Source organism: Peromyscus californicus, unplaced genomic scaffold (genome assembly GCF_007827085.1).
Source record: "Peromyscus californicus insignis strain IS unplaced genomic scaffold, ASM782708v3 Scaffold_8__1_contigs__length_139910024, whole genome shotgun sequence".
Taxonomy (NCBI): Eukaryota; Metazoa; Chordata; class Mammalia; order Rodentia; family Cricetidae; genus Peromyscus; species Peromyscus californicus.
In genome coordinates, this window is record NW_026294606.1 from 101,647,809 (window position 1) to 101,660,185 (window position 12,377).

At 44.3% G+C, this 12,377-nt stretch overlaps 1 protein-coding gene across 1 annotated transcript in view; it reads right to left on the reverse strand.

The window, feature by feature from the left end:
* Pmfbp1 (polyamine modulated factor 1 binding protein 1) overlaps window positions 1-12,377 on the reverse strand; it is a 56,704-nt gene that overhangs the window by 25,504 nt on the left and 18,823 nt on the right. Inside the window, exons 5-6 of the mRNA XM_052729506.1 lie at window positions 5,529-5,777; window positions 2,264-2,485 (exon numbers count right to left, since the gene is read on the reverse strand). Of these exons, the coding sequence (XP_052585466.1) occupies window positions 2,264-2,485; window positions 5,529-5,777 (471 nt within the window). The remainder of the gene's footprint in view (window positions 1-2,263; window positions 2,486-5,528; window positions 5,778-12,377) is intronic.

Below are 12,377 nucleotides of genomic sequence, written 5' to 3' on the forward strand. Positions count from 1 at the left end.
GAGTCCCTAGGTCAGTCCCATGCAGGCTCCCTGGTTGTTGGTTCAGTCTCAGGTCCCCTGCAACCCAAGTTACAGACAGTTGTGAGCCACCATGTGGGTGGTGGAAATTGAATCTGGGTCTTCTGGAAGAGCAGCCAGTGCTGTTAACAGCTGACCCACCTCTCCAGATCCTATAATCCTTAGGATTAAATGTAGAAAAGCTTCTCTTCAGACTGGATGTAGTAGCATACATATTTAGTTAGCACTTAGGAGGCAGAGGCAGGAGGATCTCTGTGAGTTCAAGGCCATCCTGTTGTACATAGAAAGTTCTAGGCTAGCTAGGACTACATAGTGAAACCGTGTCTCAAAACAGAAAGAACCAGGAACCACTGTAATAGATCCAGGAATAAACTCAGCCAAAATATGTGAAGCCTGTATAGGAAAGTATAAATCTTCAGTGAAAACAAAGGATCAAAATCCCCACACATCTTGCTCCATGGGGCTTGCTTATTTCCCACAATAATGTATAATATGAGCATTAGTCAGTAAACGTGTGAATTTCTTCAAGAAGAGATGTCTAAGGATGGTTGTGGAATTCAGAGAAAGTGGAGGAGGAGGGTCTACAAGGTGCTGTTAAACAGTCACTGAAGAGTTCTGATGCTGGAGGCAAGCAGATCAGAAGTGAGAGTTCTGAGGACCTGTGTGCAGAGGCATTGGGTACTGCAAGATTGCGCTTGAGTTAGTCGGGGAGGGTGGCAGTGTTCAGTGAATGGTTTGGGGACTCCTAGAGATCCACATAAATAAATGTAAAATTAAAGTCACGCCTTGTTTCCTATGCACATACGAACTGAAGATTGAAGACATAAAAAATGAAAACTTATAAAGATATCAAAAAAAGGATAAACTTTTATATTTTGGGAGTTGAGAAGGCCTTCCTAAGCAAGACATAAAGCCTGGAACCTATAGAGTGTGAGGACTCAACTCCACAAACATTGAAGTTTCCACATGGTAAAAGGTCATTAATGAAGTTAAGTGAAATGGTTGTGTGGACTATGTGCAGCACAGCAAATAATTATTATTATATATATTATGAAGCTCCCATAAATCAATACAAAAATAATAACAGTTATTTATTTTTTAAAGAAAGGATTAAAACTACTAATTTGGTGGTGAGAGGCTTCCTAGAACTTCTCTCAAGGGCTGCGGTCAGTGACAAGCCATGTAAGGGCCTTGCCTCACTTGAAGAAAACTGCTTTGCCTAAGTCACAGAGGGGCTGTGTGTGCCTAAGTCACACTCAGCAGCTGATAACAAGCAGGCGGCAAGGCTAGAACCCTTTCCCTCAACTCAAGCTCTGGAGGGTCCTGCCACTCCGCAGCTCCCTCTGGAGTAGGGAAGGCCTGTGGGAGACGGCAGGGCAGCTCATCTTTACTCTTTATTTAGCCTAGCTTTGTTCCGTTTTCTTCCACAGCCGTTAATGCCAAGATCTCAGTCCATAAATACTTGGATGCAAGTTTATCTGGGGCCTTTTCCTGGAGAACCCACCGGATTAGAGGAAATGAGGATTGGATGGAGGAAAATGTCCTTGTCCTACCCTTCAGTTGAATGCAACTTGGGAGGATGAAAAGTGTATTCTATAAAGCTTTTGCCTGATGGGGGTGGTGGTAGCACACGCCTTTAATCCCAGAATTTGGGAGGCAGAGGCAGGGGAATCTCTGAGTTCGAGGCCAGCCTGGTCTACAGAGTGAGTTCTAGGACAGCCAGAGCTACACAGAGAAACCCTGTCTCGATAAAACAAAGCAAAAAGGCCTCTTTTAATTATTGTTATTAAAAGTGTAAAGTGGTAGAATCATTTAGTTTACATGGCAATCACTCAAAATTAGCATATCCTTTGATGTAGCAGTCCCCTTAATAATGACTCTCTTCTCTCTCTCTCTCTCTCTCTCTCTCTCTCTCTCTCTCTCTCTCTCTCTCTTTGGTCAAGCTGCCTTGAACCCATTGTGTAATACCAGGGATTGAACCCATTTTTTTTTTTCCTCGTGTGTACTAGGCGAATTCTATCAACTGAGTCCCACCCCCCGCCCCAACCCCTGGTTAGGAGTAATCTTAAAGGAAATATAAAAGCTGGAAATTATTAAAACTGAGTGCTACAAAATTCAGGGGCAGGAACTCATTTGGTGGGACGCTTGAGTCTTGGGTGGAAGAGGCTAGGGCCAGTAGAGGGAACCACCTGGGAAATGTCTACTATCGTGGAGCTCCCAGCTAAGGATGCGATGTGGGTCCTACCTGGCTGATGATTCCGCTGAGTTCCCCCTCCAGCATCTTCACTTGGCACTCCAGCAACTCGATGTTGCTCAGGGAGGTCTGGTACTTATCCCTGTAGAGGTTTAGGCTCCTTTCTAGGGAGACGATCTTGTCCCCCGCCAAGGCAAGCTGCTCTTGCGCCAGATGAAGCTTCTCCCCAGTGTTCTTATTATGATTCCCTATTTCCTCCTCATAGAGAATGACCTGTTAGTGTGGGAAGGGAACTGCACTGAACCCATGCAAGCAGCCAACCAGGAAGGGAAGGATATGATTGTGAGAGTCCATAGCGAGCACATAGAAGCCCTAATGAACAGTGTAAGGACAGCACAGGTCTAAGGGCCCCAGTATTTAGTATCAGGTTGTCAGTGATTGAAGTACTAATCAGCCTGTCCTGCTTCGAGCTAAGCTCTTAAAGGCAAGGGACTGCATCTTCTCCTGGTCTCTCTGACATTTGGTAGGGACTGAATAAACACCTACCTGCTGATTAATAGGGATGAGTTTGAGCCATTCTCCTTAGGACTTGGAATGCCCATGTCCTTTCTTTCCTGGGCACTCTCTAGAGATCTAATTTGGAAAGCATAGAGTCCCAAATGCACACAGCTTCATGTCAGCAAGTTCCCAAGAGATAGTGAGGGGCCATGATCCGAAGTTCCTCTGAGATTTACATGATCCTTATGTAAATTACTTTTCTAATCTGTCGTCCACTGATGGGTATCTCCAGGATGCTCACGAGCATCACATGGGTTGAGGACAAGCTATATAAAGGAGGCACAAGCTCATATCTCTCATAATCTTGAGAGGACCAGATTTTAAATTAGCAGCTGATTGTATATAGTTGAGTGTGCTAAATTGCATGTCCAGTTATATGTGTTCAAGGAATCTGGAGGCTTCATGTTGTTTCAAACTGTCCAACTCTTGACAGAAACTGGCCCATTAATTAAGCTGGTTAAACTAAATGCCTCATCTGAGCTTCCTCTTAGGAAAGGATCATTTAGTTTAAGGTGTCTGTTAGGGAGAGAGGAGAGAGGGCATTTGAGGTTCACGTATTGTAGCAGAAAGGATTGGTTCTACTCACATTCCTGTGGCACTCACTATTTTTAAACATGCATATGTGTGTGCATGTACATACACACGTGTCTTATATGTAGTATGTGTACAGGGCCAGCTCCGTTAGTATCCATGTAAAGTGGTTGGAGGACCCCTGCAGACAGCGAACTTATATGTAGTATGTGTACAGGGCCAGCTCTGTTAGTATCCATGTAAACTGGTTGGAGGACCCCTGCAGACAGCGAACTCTGAGCAGTCCTTATTTCTTTGCACACAGCTCATTCCAGCTATAAGCACTTTTGGCTGCTTGCTCTTTCGTCCAGAGGGGAAAGATAGGGAAGACTTGTTGGTGAGTGAATACCCCCAGGAGTGAGTACCAGTGGTGTGGGGTGGGAGGTCTGCTCTGAGGACTGTTCCACAGTATCTTCCAGAGCCCCCCAGGGGATGAACCCCAGTTGCCTAGAGCAAGTAATCCACTCCATTTGACCAGACCTCCCTGTGCTTCTGGGAACCTCTCCCTGGATTCAGTACATGACTGTGATCATATGCTCATCTCTGGTCTGCTGTTGGCAGAACATGGCCTTAGGCAAGGGTGTGGTGCTTCTGTGTTAAAGACGGTCAAGAGAGGTGGGCAGAATGTTTGGAAGAAATTTTGTTTTCTCAGACTGACGTGACTGCTGCTTGCCAAATTCTGTACCTATCCCTCTCCTTCTTTTTTAATAGCCAAACATTAATTTGTTTTTGACTGGGAGCAGCAATATGTCTCCCAAACACCACATTTCTTGGCTTCCTAGGAGTTAGTTATAGTCATGCAATGTGATCTCTCTCTCTCTCTCTCTCTCTCTCTCTCTCTCTGTGTGTGTGTGTGTGTGTGTGTGTGTGTGTGTGTGTGTGTGTGTGTGTGTGTAACTTCTGTGTGTAACTGTCCTCAAAAGGACAACATGTACTTTCTTCCTGTCTTCCCTTTCACTTGGGTTATTTGGGATAAAGATGTGATTGCTGGAGTTCTGGCAGACACTTCAGGTGACCCAGGGAATGGACGTCTTGAGTGGATGTGGGGATAAAGCTAAAAATCAGGCTTCAGGATCCCGATGATACATGCAGTTGTCATAACGCAACAGGCCACCTGACTGTTGTTAACAGCTCTTTCTGGTACTTGCTGCTAAGAGGCATCCCAGCTAATTTGGGGGTGCTTTATCCAGGCTGGGCTCTGGTTTAGGGTGCAGTGAACAGCCAGTTTGAACACTTAGGGCTTTATTAACCCACAGTCGAAGCTCACAGACTTTCCCCAAATGACATTTTGTGGGGTAACCTTTCTTCCTTCCTCTCCCAATCATTTTTGAAAACTCTTTCTAGGCCACACTATGCCCTTTAAAGAATTTTCTATGCTCTCTGTAAGGCCCCCTTTAAAGTCCCTGGAGTTAGTCTTTAAGTAAAAACACTGTCTAAAATACTCCTTGGAATTTTCGTTAAGTCTGAAAGAAGAAACCATTGGGGAAGGCATGCCTATGGGTCTGTCTGCCCCATTACTTAGGAACACAGTACTAAGACATCTGTGTCCCTCCTGCCAAACTGGGCCGAGTCCTGTGGGTCTTTGGAATTTAATTGGAATTTCATAGGGATGCTATTCTTTGCTTTAAAAAAATATTGGCCTGGAGCATCAATATAAATGAATGTTCAGAATGCACTTAAACTGTAGGCTCTAAAACTCCAGCCTGAAGAAACAATATGGCACTTAGTGACCCACTCAGAACCAGAGGCTGCACATCTTACCATTTGTGCAGGTGCCAGGGATTTATACAGCACCAAAAGCCAACTTTCCTAAAAATACTTGATTTAATGGACCTTTTACTTTTTTTTAAAAAAACCCTGAGAGATCTGGAGTCTCTTGAACTTCAACAGCCATAACAATATGGAGAAGATGGTCTCTCACACATAGATACACCACACATGTGTGCACAGGAGCCCCACGCTCCACACGCATTAATACTGGCTCTCTCAACCGAGTCATGCCAGTCCATTTAGTTTCCATTTGCTAACCTTCAGACGGGTCATGAACTAAAGAGGGAAGGCTCTTAAGTCTGCTCAAGGTGGTGCAAAGCCCTCCCTTGAGAATGCATGCTTGTGTACTGTTGGGCAGGGCCTGAGTGCTGGAGACGCAAGGGCACCTGGGACATGCCCAAGGTTAATCTCGAGATACCTCGTCTTCCTTGAGTTTGCAGTGATGGTGAAGAAGAACCAGGTCGGAAGTCTGCTTCTCCAGGATCGACTGGTACTGCAGGAGAGAGCAGTAGGAGTTCTGCAGCTCCTGGGTGCGGTACTCCAGCTCCTGCTGCAGCGCCAGGAGCTTCTTCTTCAGCTGCTGGAGTTGCCTCAGATGACACTGCTTATTGGACTTGAACTCTATCTGGGTCTCCTTGTAGGCGATCGCCGGGCCTTGCTTCTTGTTCTGCAGCACAGACGGGATGTAGAGAACAGGGTTAGAGGGCCACTGAGGGTGCAGTCACTCTTTGGCCTTTTTGCCTGTGCTCAGCCATTTCCACCCAGCTCTCCACCCTTTGATGTTTCCATCACAGAGACATTTCTAAACATTTCACTACAATCCTCGAGGAATCATAGTCCTGCTCTGCAAGGAAGAATCAAAAGAAGAAAAGATGATTCTTTAAAAAACTTCAAAATTACATTTATTAATGTGTCTGTGTGTGTCTGTGTGTGTGTGTGTGTGTGTGTGTGTGTGTGTGTGTGTGTGTGTGTGTGTGTGTGTTTGGGGGGTGGATATGTGTCTACCATGGTCTGCATGTGGAGGTCAGAGGGCAATTTTGGGGAACTGGTTTTTCCTTCCACCATGGGGGTCCTGGGGATCCAACTCGGGTCATCAAGAGTGGTGGCAAGTCCCTTTACCCACTGAGCCACCTCACTGCCCTGCACCCTGAGCCAGAAGCTATTATTCATGTAGGCCAGAAAAAAAAATCATACATGTAAAGAATCTCGAGAGATATACTTAACACTGTGCTCATATGTTACCTACACACGGAAGGATGACAAGCTTGACCTGGAAGGAAGCACATTTTTGGTTAATGGTTCTTGAGCTGAATTTAGTATTAAAAGTTCCTGGGTAACAGAGCACTGAGTTTGCTGGATTCTAGGACTTCTGGGATGCTGGAGTATGGAAGGCAGAGACAGTGTTTACTTCTGGGCACCTACCATCTTTCTTTAACATGGTTGTGACCAGGTAGATGTGTGTGTGTGTGTGTGTGTGTGTGTGTGTGTGTGTGTGTGTGTGTGTGTACACTCTCTTTCCCTGACAGTACACAGCTAACCCACAGTCTTCTCGAATGGCTTCTGGATCATTCACTGTGTCCATTGAACACCCTTCTGTCCCAGGCCCTCTGCTGACAGGACACATCCCTGAGTTATTTTTCCAGGAAAATTGAAGTATTGTAATGGTGTTTCTGTATTTTCTTATCCTCACCCGTTATGACAATGGCATGTCAAAGGGACATAGATAAAGAGGTAGCCTGGTGGTGGCATCCATTTTCCACTCATTCTTCCAGGCTCAGTTCACGTCTCTCTCCTTGTTGGGCTTGCTAAGCTGCCTTTGTCCTAGGGCTGTAGACCTACCTGGAACATTTTTTTTGTGTTCTTTCTTACTTTGCTTGCGATTTTTTCTGTGTGTCTTACATTCTACTTGCATTATAAACACCCACAGAGTAATGGCCATGTCTGTTCCTACAGGGCTTAGATTAGAGATTCATGCATAGCTCTGTATTTAGATGAAAGGAATGAAAGCCTGGCCTGGGAAATTTTGTTGGTTCTCAAGAACCTCAATCTATGGCCTTGGTCTCACTAACAGAATACATTTAACAAAACAGCATTTAAGCATGTTTTGGAATATTTTCCTTTTCTTTCTTTCTTTTTTTTTTTTTTGAGACAAGGTTTCTCCATGTAGTTTTGGTGCCTGTCCTGGGTCTCTCTCTGTAGACCAGACTGGCCTTATATTCATAGAGATCCGCATCACCACTGCCTGGCTGGAATATTTTTTTTTCTTTCTTTCTTTCTTTCTTTCTTCCTTCCTTCCTTCCTTCCTTCCTTTCTTTCTTTCTTTCTTTCTTTCTTTTTTACTTTTTCCATATATGAGTACTGTATTTACATCATTTCCACCCACCCCCCCCCCCCCCCCCCCGTCTTCCCCTCCAGCTCCTCCCATGTGTCTCTACTCACTCTCAAATTTATGATCTTTTTCTTTAATTATTATTCTATCTATCATCTATCTATCTATCTATCTATCTATCTATCTATCTATCTATCTATCTATCTATCTATCACTATCTACTTATCTATCCATCCATCTGACTTACTGAGCCCATTTAGTGTTGCTTGTATTTGTATGTGTTTAGGCCGTGTACGTGGGATAGGAAAACCATTCAGGGTTCTTCTTCTCAGCAGCCCTTGATAGCCTGTAGCTCTTCAGCTAGGGAAGGGAATTGTAAAGTTTCTCTCATCCATGTTGCATACAAACTGGTGTTGTCATTGTCAGGTCTCACTGAAGCAGCCATACTGTTGAGGTCTCCTAAGTGCAACTTCCTGGTCTTGTCTAGAAGACAGGATCTCATAACAGCTGTCCTGGGCCCCTGCCTCTCATGATCTTCCCCCCTTCTCTTTGATGATTCACCCCAAGCCTTAGCTGTAGGGTTGCCTTGTAGGTATCTATCGCTTGGCACCCCACAGTCTCTGTCATGCTAATTGGGGTAGTCCTATTTGATTCAAATCAGTCCTGGTCCAAGCCTAGGGTCACTTGTTCTCCACATTTTGCCAAGATGTGGATCTCTGTAATAGTTACTATCTGCTGCAAAAAGAAGTTTCTCTGGTGAGGGATGAGAGCTACACTTTAGAATACAGTTAGAAATGACATTGGTTTAGGAAGATGGTAGTAGGTTTTTCTCCAGGGTCTCTGACATCTAGCCAAAGATAGTTGGCTAGGTTGGCGGTAGGAGACATCAAATTCCGTCCTATCAAGTGAGCCTTAAGTTCAGTTAGATAGCTCTTGGTTACCCACAAGATAGAAGTGCCACCATTGCTCCGTTGAAGACATCTTGTTGGGCTGGTGATGGCTGCAGTTGGTAGGTTTTCCAGCTTTGTAGGACTATTGGCTGCTTTTTTCCCTTGGCACTTCACATGGCACCTTCCATGTCAGTTCTAACTCAGTTCCTCCAAGTCCTGTGTCAAAGTATGTGGTATGTCCAGCACTAGGATCTTAAAAAAATGTTTTTTGTTTATTGAGTTCACTGGGTGAGAGCTGATAGGCAAGGCAGTAAGTAGAGTATTACCTGCAGCCTAGTGCAATGGTGGGCTGTCTTCCTATGCTCAGGAACGTTTCTTTATGTGTAACTTCTGCCAAGGGAAGGAGGGCAGTCAGATGAGTTGGTATATGGGACCTTAACATGAGCCACTGTGCATGAGTTTCCAGTCATGCACCTGTCATGCAGATCGGGGCAGCCTTGGCTGATCCAAATTCAGTCCTGGTCCAAGTCTAGGGCCACAGGACACTGGGCAGCTGCATTTCTATGGTGTCATTACAGCTTGGCCTGCTCTCCATCATGATTTCCAGGCCTGTCTGGGACTTTGTAGGGAGGAAGACTGACTCGGAGGATGGAAAAGAGGTAACAGCCTTCACTAACATTCCCTATGCACCACTGTGGTGTGTTCAGCAAGGGGGTTTTACCTTTAGGTTCTGGGAGACTACCAACAGGAACAACAATAGCTATATTGTTCTCAGTCTCTGGGACTCAAGGCATTAAAATAATGTTTCTACAGTTTCATTGAAGTTTAATAATTTGTAAATAATAAAATCCTGCCATTGATAAGTATGCAATTTGATAATTGTACTATATTTGTAGAATTATGAGAGTGGGCTGTGGAGATGGCTGAGTTAGAAAAGAGTCTGCTGTCTGAGCATAAAGGCCTGGGGTCAGATCCTCAGAAGCCATGGAAAAGCCAAGCATTGTCATCAGAATCTGTAGCATAGCACTGGTTATGTGGGGAGAGAGTAGAGACAGGTGGATAGACAGACTGCCCAGACTTGTTAGCTAGTCAGTCTAGCCAATCAGTGATCCTTGGATTCAGTGAGAGACCAGTCTCAAGAGATAAAGTAGAGAGGGATAGTGGAAGACATCTCATGTGACCTCTACATATATAGATACCTGTACATGTGCATTCTACACATACATACATACCCCCATGGAGAGAGAGAGAGAGAGAGAGAGAGAGAGAGAGAGAGAGAGAGAGAGAGAGAGAGAGAGAGAAAGAGAGAGAGGACAGCCCCATGTAAAATATTGTGAAGGGAGTTCCATGATCTTTCATAGTGTTTGCAGAGGACACATGGCATGTTCTACTGAAGGTCACCTGTAAGAAAGCAAAACAGGAGCAGAGAAAGCACACAGAAAGTGGCTGTTGGAAGAATCCAGGCAAGGAGAGAGTGGTGTGGAACAATGTTGTAGCAGTGGAGGTTAGGAGAAATGGTTGGATTCTAGATACATTTTGAAAATGGAGCCTTCAGAATTCACTGCTGATTTAGATGTTAGACTGTGGGGGATTCATGGTTGTCCAGACAGAGCGATTTTATCAGGTCAGCCTGAGTCACTGGAGAGATGGCGTTTTAATGAAATTTAGCTGAGATCCTAAGGAAAGAAATTTTAAGTGAGGAGGGTGGTGGTGGCGGGGATGAGGTAAAGACAGCGCAGCTCAGAACCACCAAGACAACGCTGAATGTGTCCGCCCAGTCAGAGTTACTCTTTCCCAGCCCCCTTTGAAATTTACCTCACCCACATGCCTCAGAACTAAGAAGATGGACAAGAAATGGACCACTATTGTCACCAGGCATAAGAAATATTCAGCCACGACAGGTTGAATGTTTGGCCCAAGTAACTCATGAATGCAGCTGCACGGAAGGGGACGAAACTTCTCAAGCAGAGATGAAATCTACAGCACCTAGCTGCAGTTGCTATGTTTAGATAGAATGCTGTTAGGTGCTCTCAGTCTTCCCAAGCTAAGAACGTTGCTGTTCTCACAACTCACTTGTAAATGAGGTTTGGAGTCAAGGGAGTTGGGCATGCACATGGGTGGGTGTGACTCTGTCTTGCTCTGTCTCTCTGTTTGTCTCTGTCTCCCTCTCTGTCTCTGTCTGTCTCTGTCTCTGTCTCTGTATATACTGCACACAGGCACACAAATGTCTGTACAGGAAAGTCTCCAAGAACCCAGATCCTCTTGTCTATACAGATAGGGGGGCTATTGAGAGCTATATAGGAAAAAAGTTATTGCAGCTACTTAATGTGGACTGAGCTAAAATGGGGTGTGAACATTTTGGGTTAGAGTTGCTTTTGAGGGACTTGCTTCAGTGAAGAAAATACCCCCAAGTCTCCTATTATTTTGGCTCAAATCATTTTTGAAGAAAATACCCCCAAGTCTCCTATGGCTCAAATAATTTTTTCTCTTGGCTTTTTTGAAGGTGAGCCGATTGCTGATGGTGAAGACCATGGATCTAGTATGTAACAGGGTTTGGATCTGCCTCTCTGCTGCTGGACACAGGCCCCAGCTGAAGACTAGCTGCCGTCTCCTTGTGTTTATTCCTTCGTTCATCTCCCTTTTCTGATGTCTCCACTTTTCTCTCCACTGCCTGAAAGAATGAGAAAAGCATTCTTTGTTTGAAAGGAGCAAAATTGTCTTTAGGCTTTTCCTCCCTGCACCTGGGGATCCAGGAGAGTTCAGAATTGCTCATTGGTTTTGAAGCTTCCTGTGGGTATAAAATGTCTTTTCCTGAGTGCTGCATATGAAGCTCTACATCCTGGCAGCAATACTAATGAACTGTGAGTCATTTCTCTTTCTCACAGGTCATGTGGAATATTTCTGGATTTTACTTTAGTTTGAGGTAGCATGATAGGACAGCCAGATAATGGGGGTGTTTTGAACTCTTGTCCTACATAACAAATATAACACCTGGACTAACGCCACTGATTAGGAAGACTGTTTAAATCCACAGAGCAACTGGAATTTTATGGGATAGGAATTTTAGAAATTTGCATATTATAGATGCCTATGGGTTTGGAGAAACCAAATTTTAAAGATGAGGAGAAATGTCTAAAATTAGTTCAGACCTGTTAAATTCCTGCTTATTTATCCTTACATGTTTAAAAGCTTATTTTCTTAACTCTTGATAAATAAGAAATACATAGTTTACTTATATGTTTGACAAAGGGCAGATTCAGAAAGTCATCACTACACACACACACACTACAAACACACACACACACACACACATAGTTATGAATACATGTGAGGCCAGAGGTTGATGTCAGGTGTCTTCCTCAATTACTTCTCATTTTAATATTTTGAGACAGGGTCTCTTACTGAGTCTGGAGCTCGCCATTTCGACTAATCCAGCTCCGAGCTGCAGGAATTTGCCATTTTCTCCTAACCCTCCAGTGCTAGGCTTACAGATGCATGCCACCCCATCCAGCTTTAACACGGGTGCTGGGAATCTTCATGCAGACACTGCAAGCCTTTCACCCACGGAACCACCTCCTTAGTTCCCTTCTCCTTTTCTTAAAAGTTCTTTCTCTAGTGAAGATATAGATGTTATATTCTTCCTTGACTTTCAATTTGGAATCTGGAAAGAAAAAAAAACTAAGCAAGTTGTAAGTATCTTTAAGGAAGTAATACTAGCTCTTTGGGTGACTGTCCAGGGTTGGATGTGACTCTGGAGGCCATCTGGTCAAACAGATTTCTCAGCCAGATTTCTGTCCTGTTTCAGCCACACGAAAAGCTGGAGATCTCTGGTTGCCCATAGGAACCTGTTCCTATATTTCGTCAACCCTCCAGCCCCACTGTGGTCAAAGAGATTATAACTAGTTCTCCTTCCTTGCCTACGAGGCCACTTGATCACAGAAGGAAATTAATTGTCCTGGCATGATTCGTTTTTTGAAAAGTCACATTGGTTTCCACCCAATACTTTGTGCTTTTGAAGTTGATGCTAATTGATTGCTGTTAAGTTCTA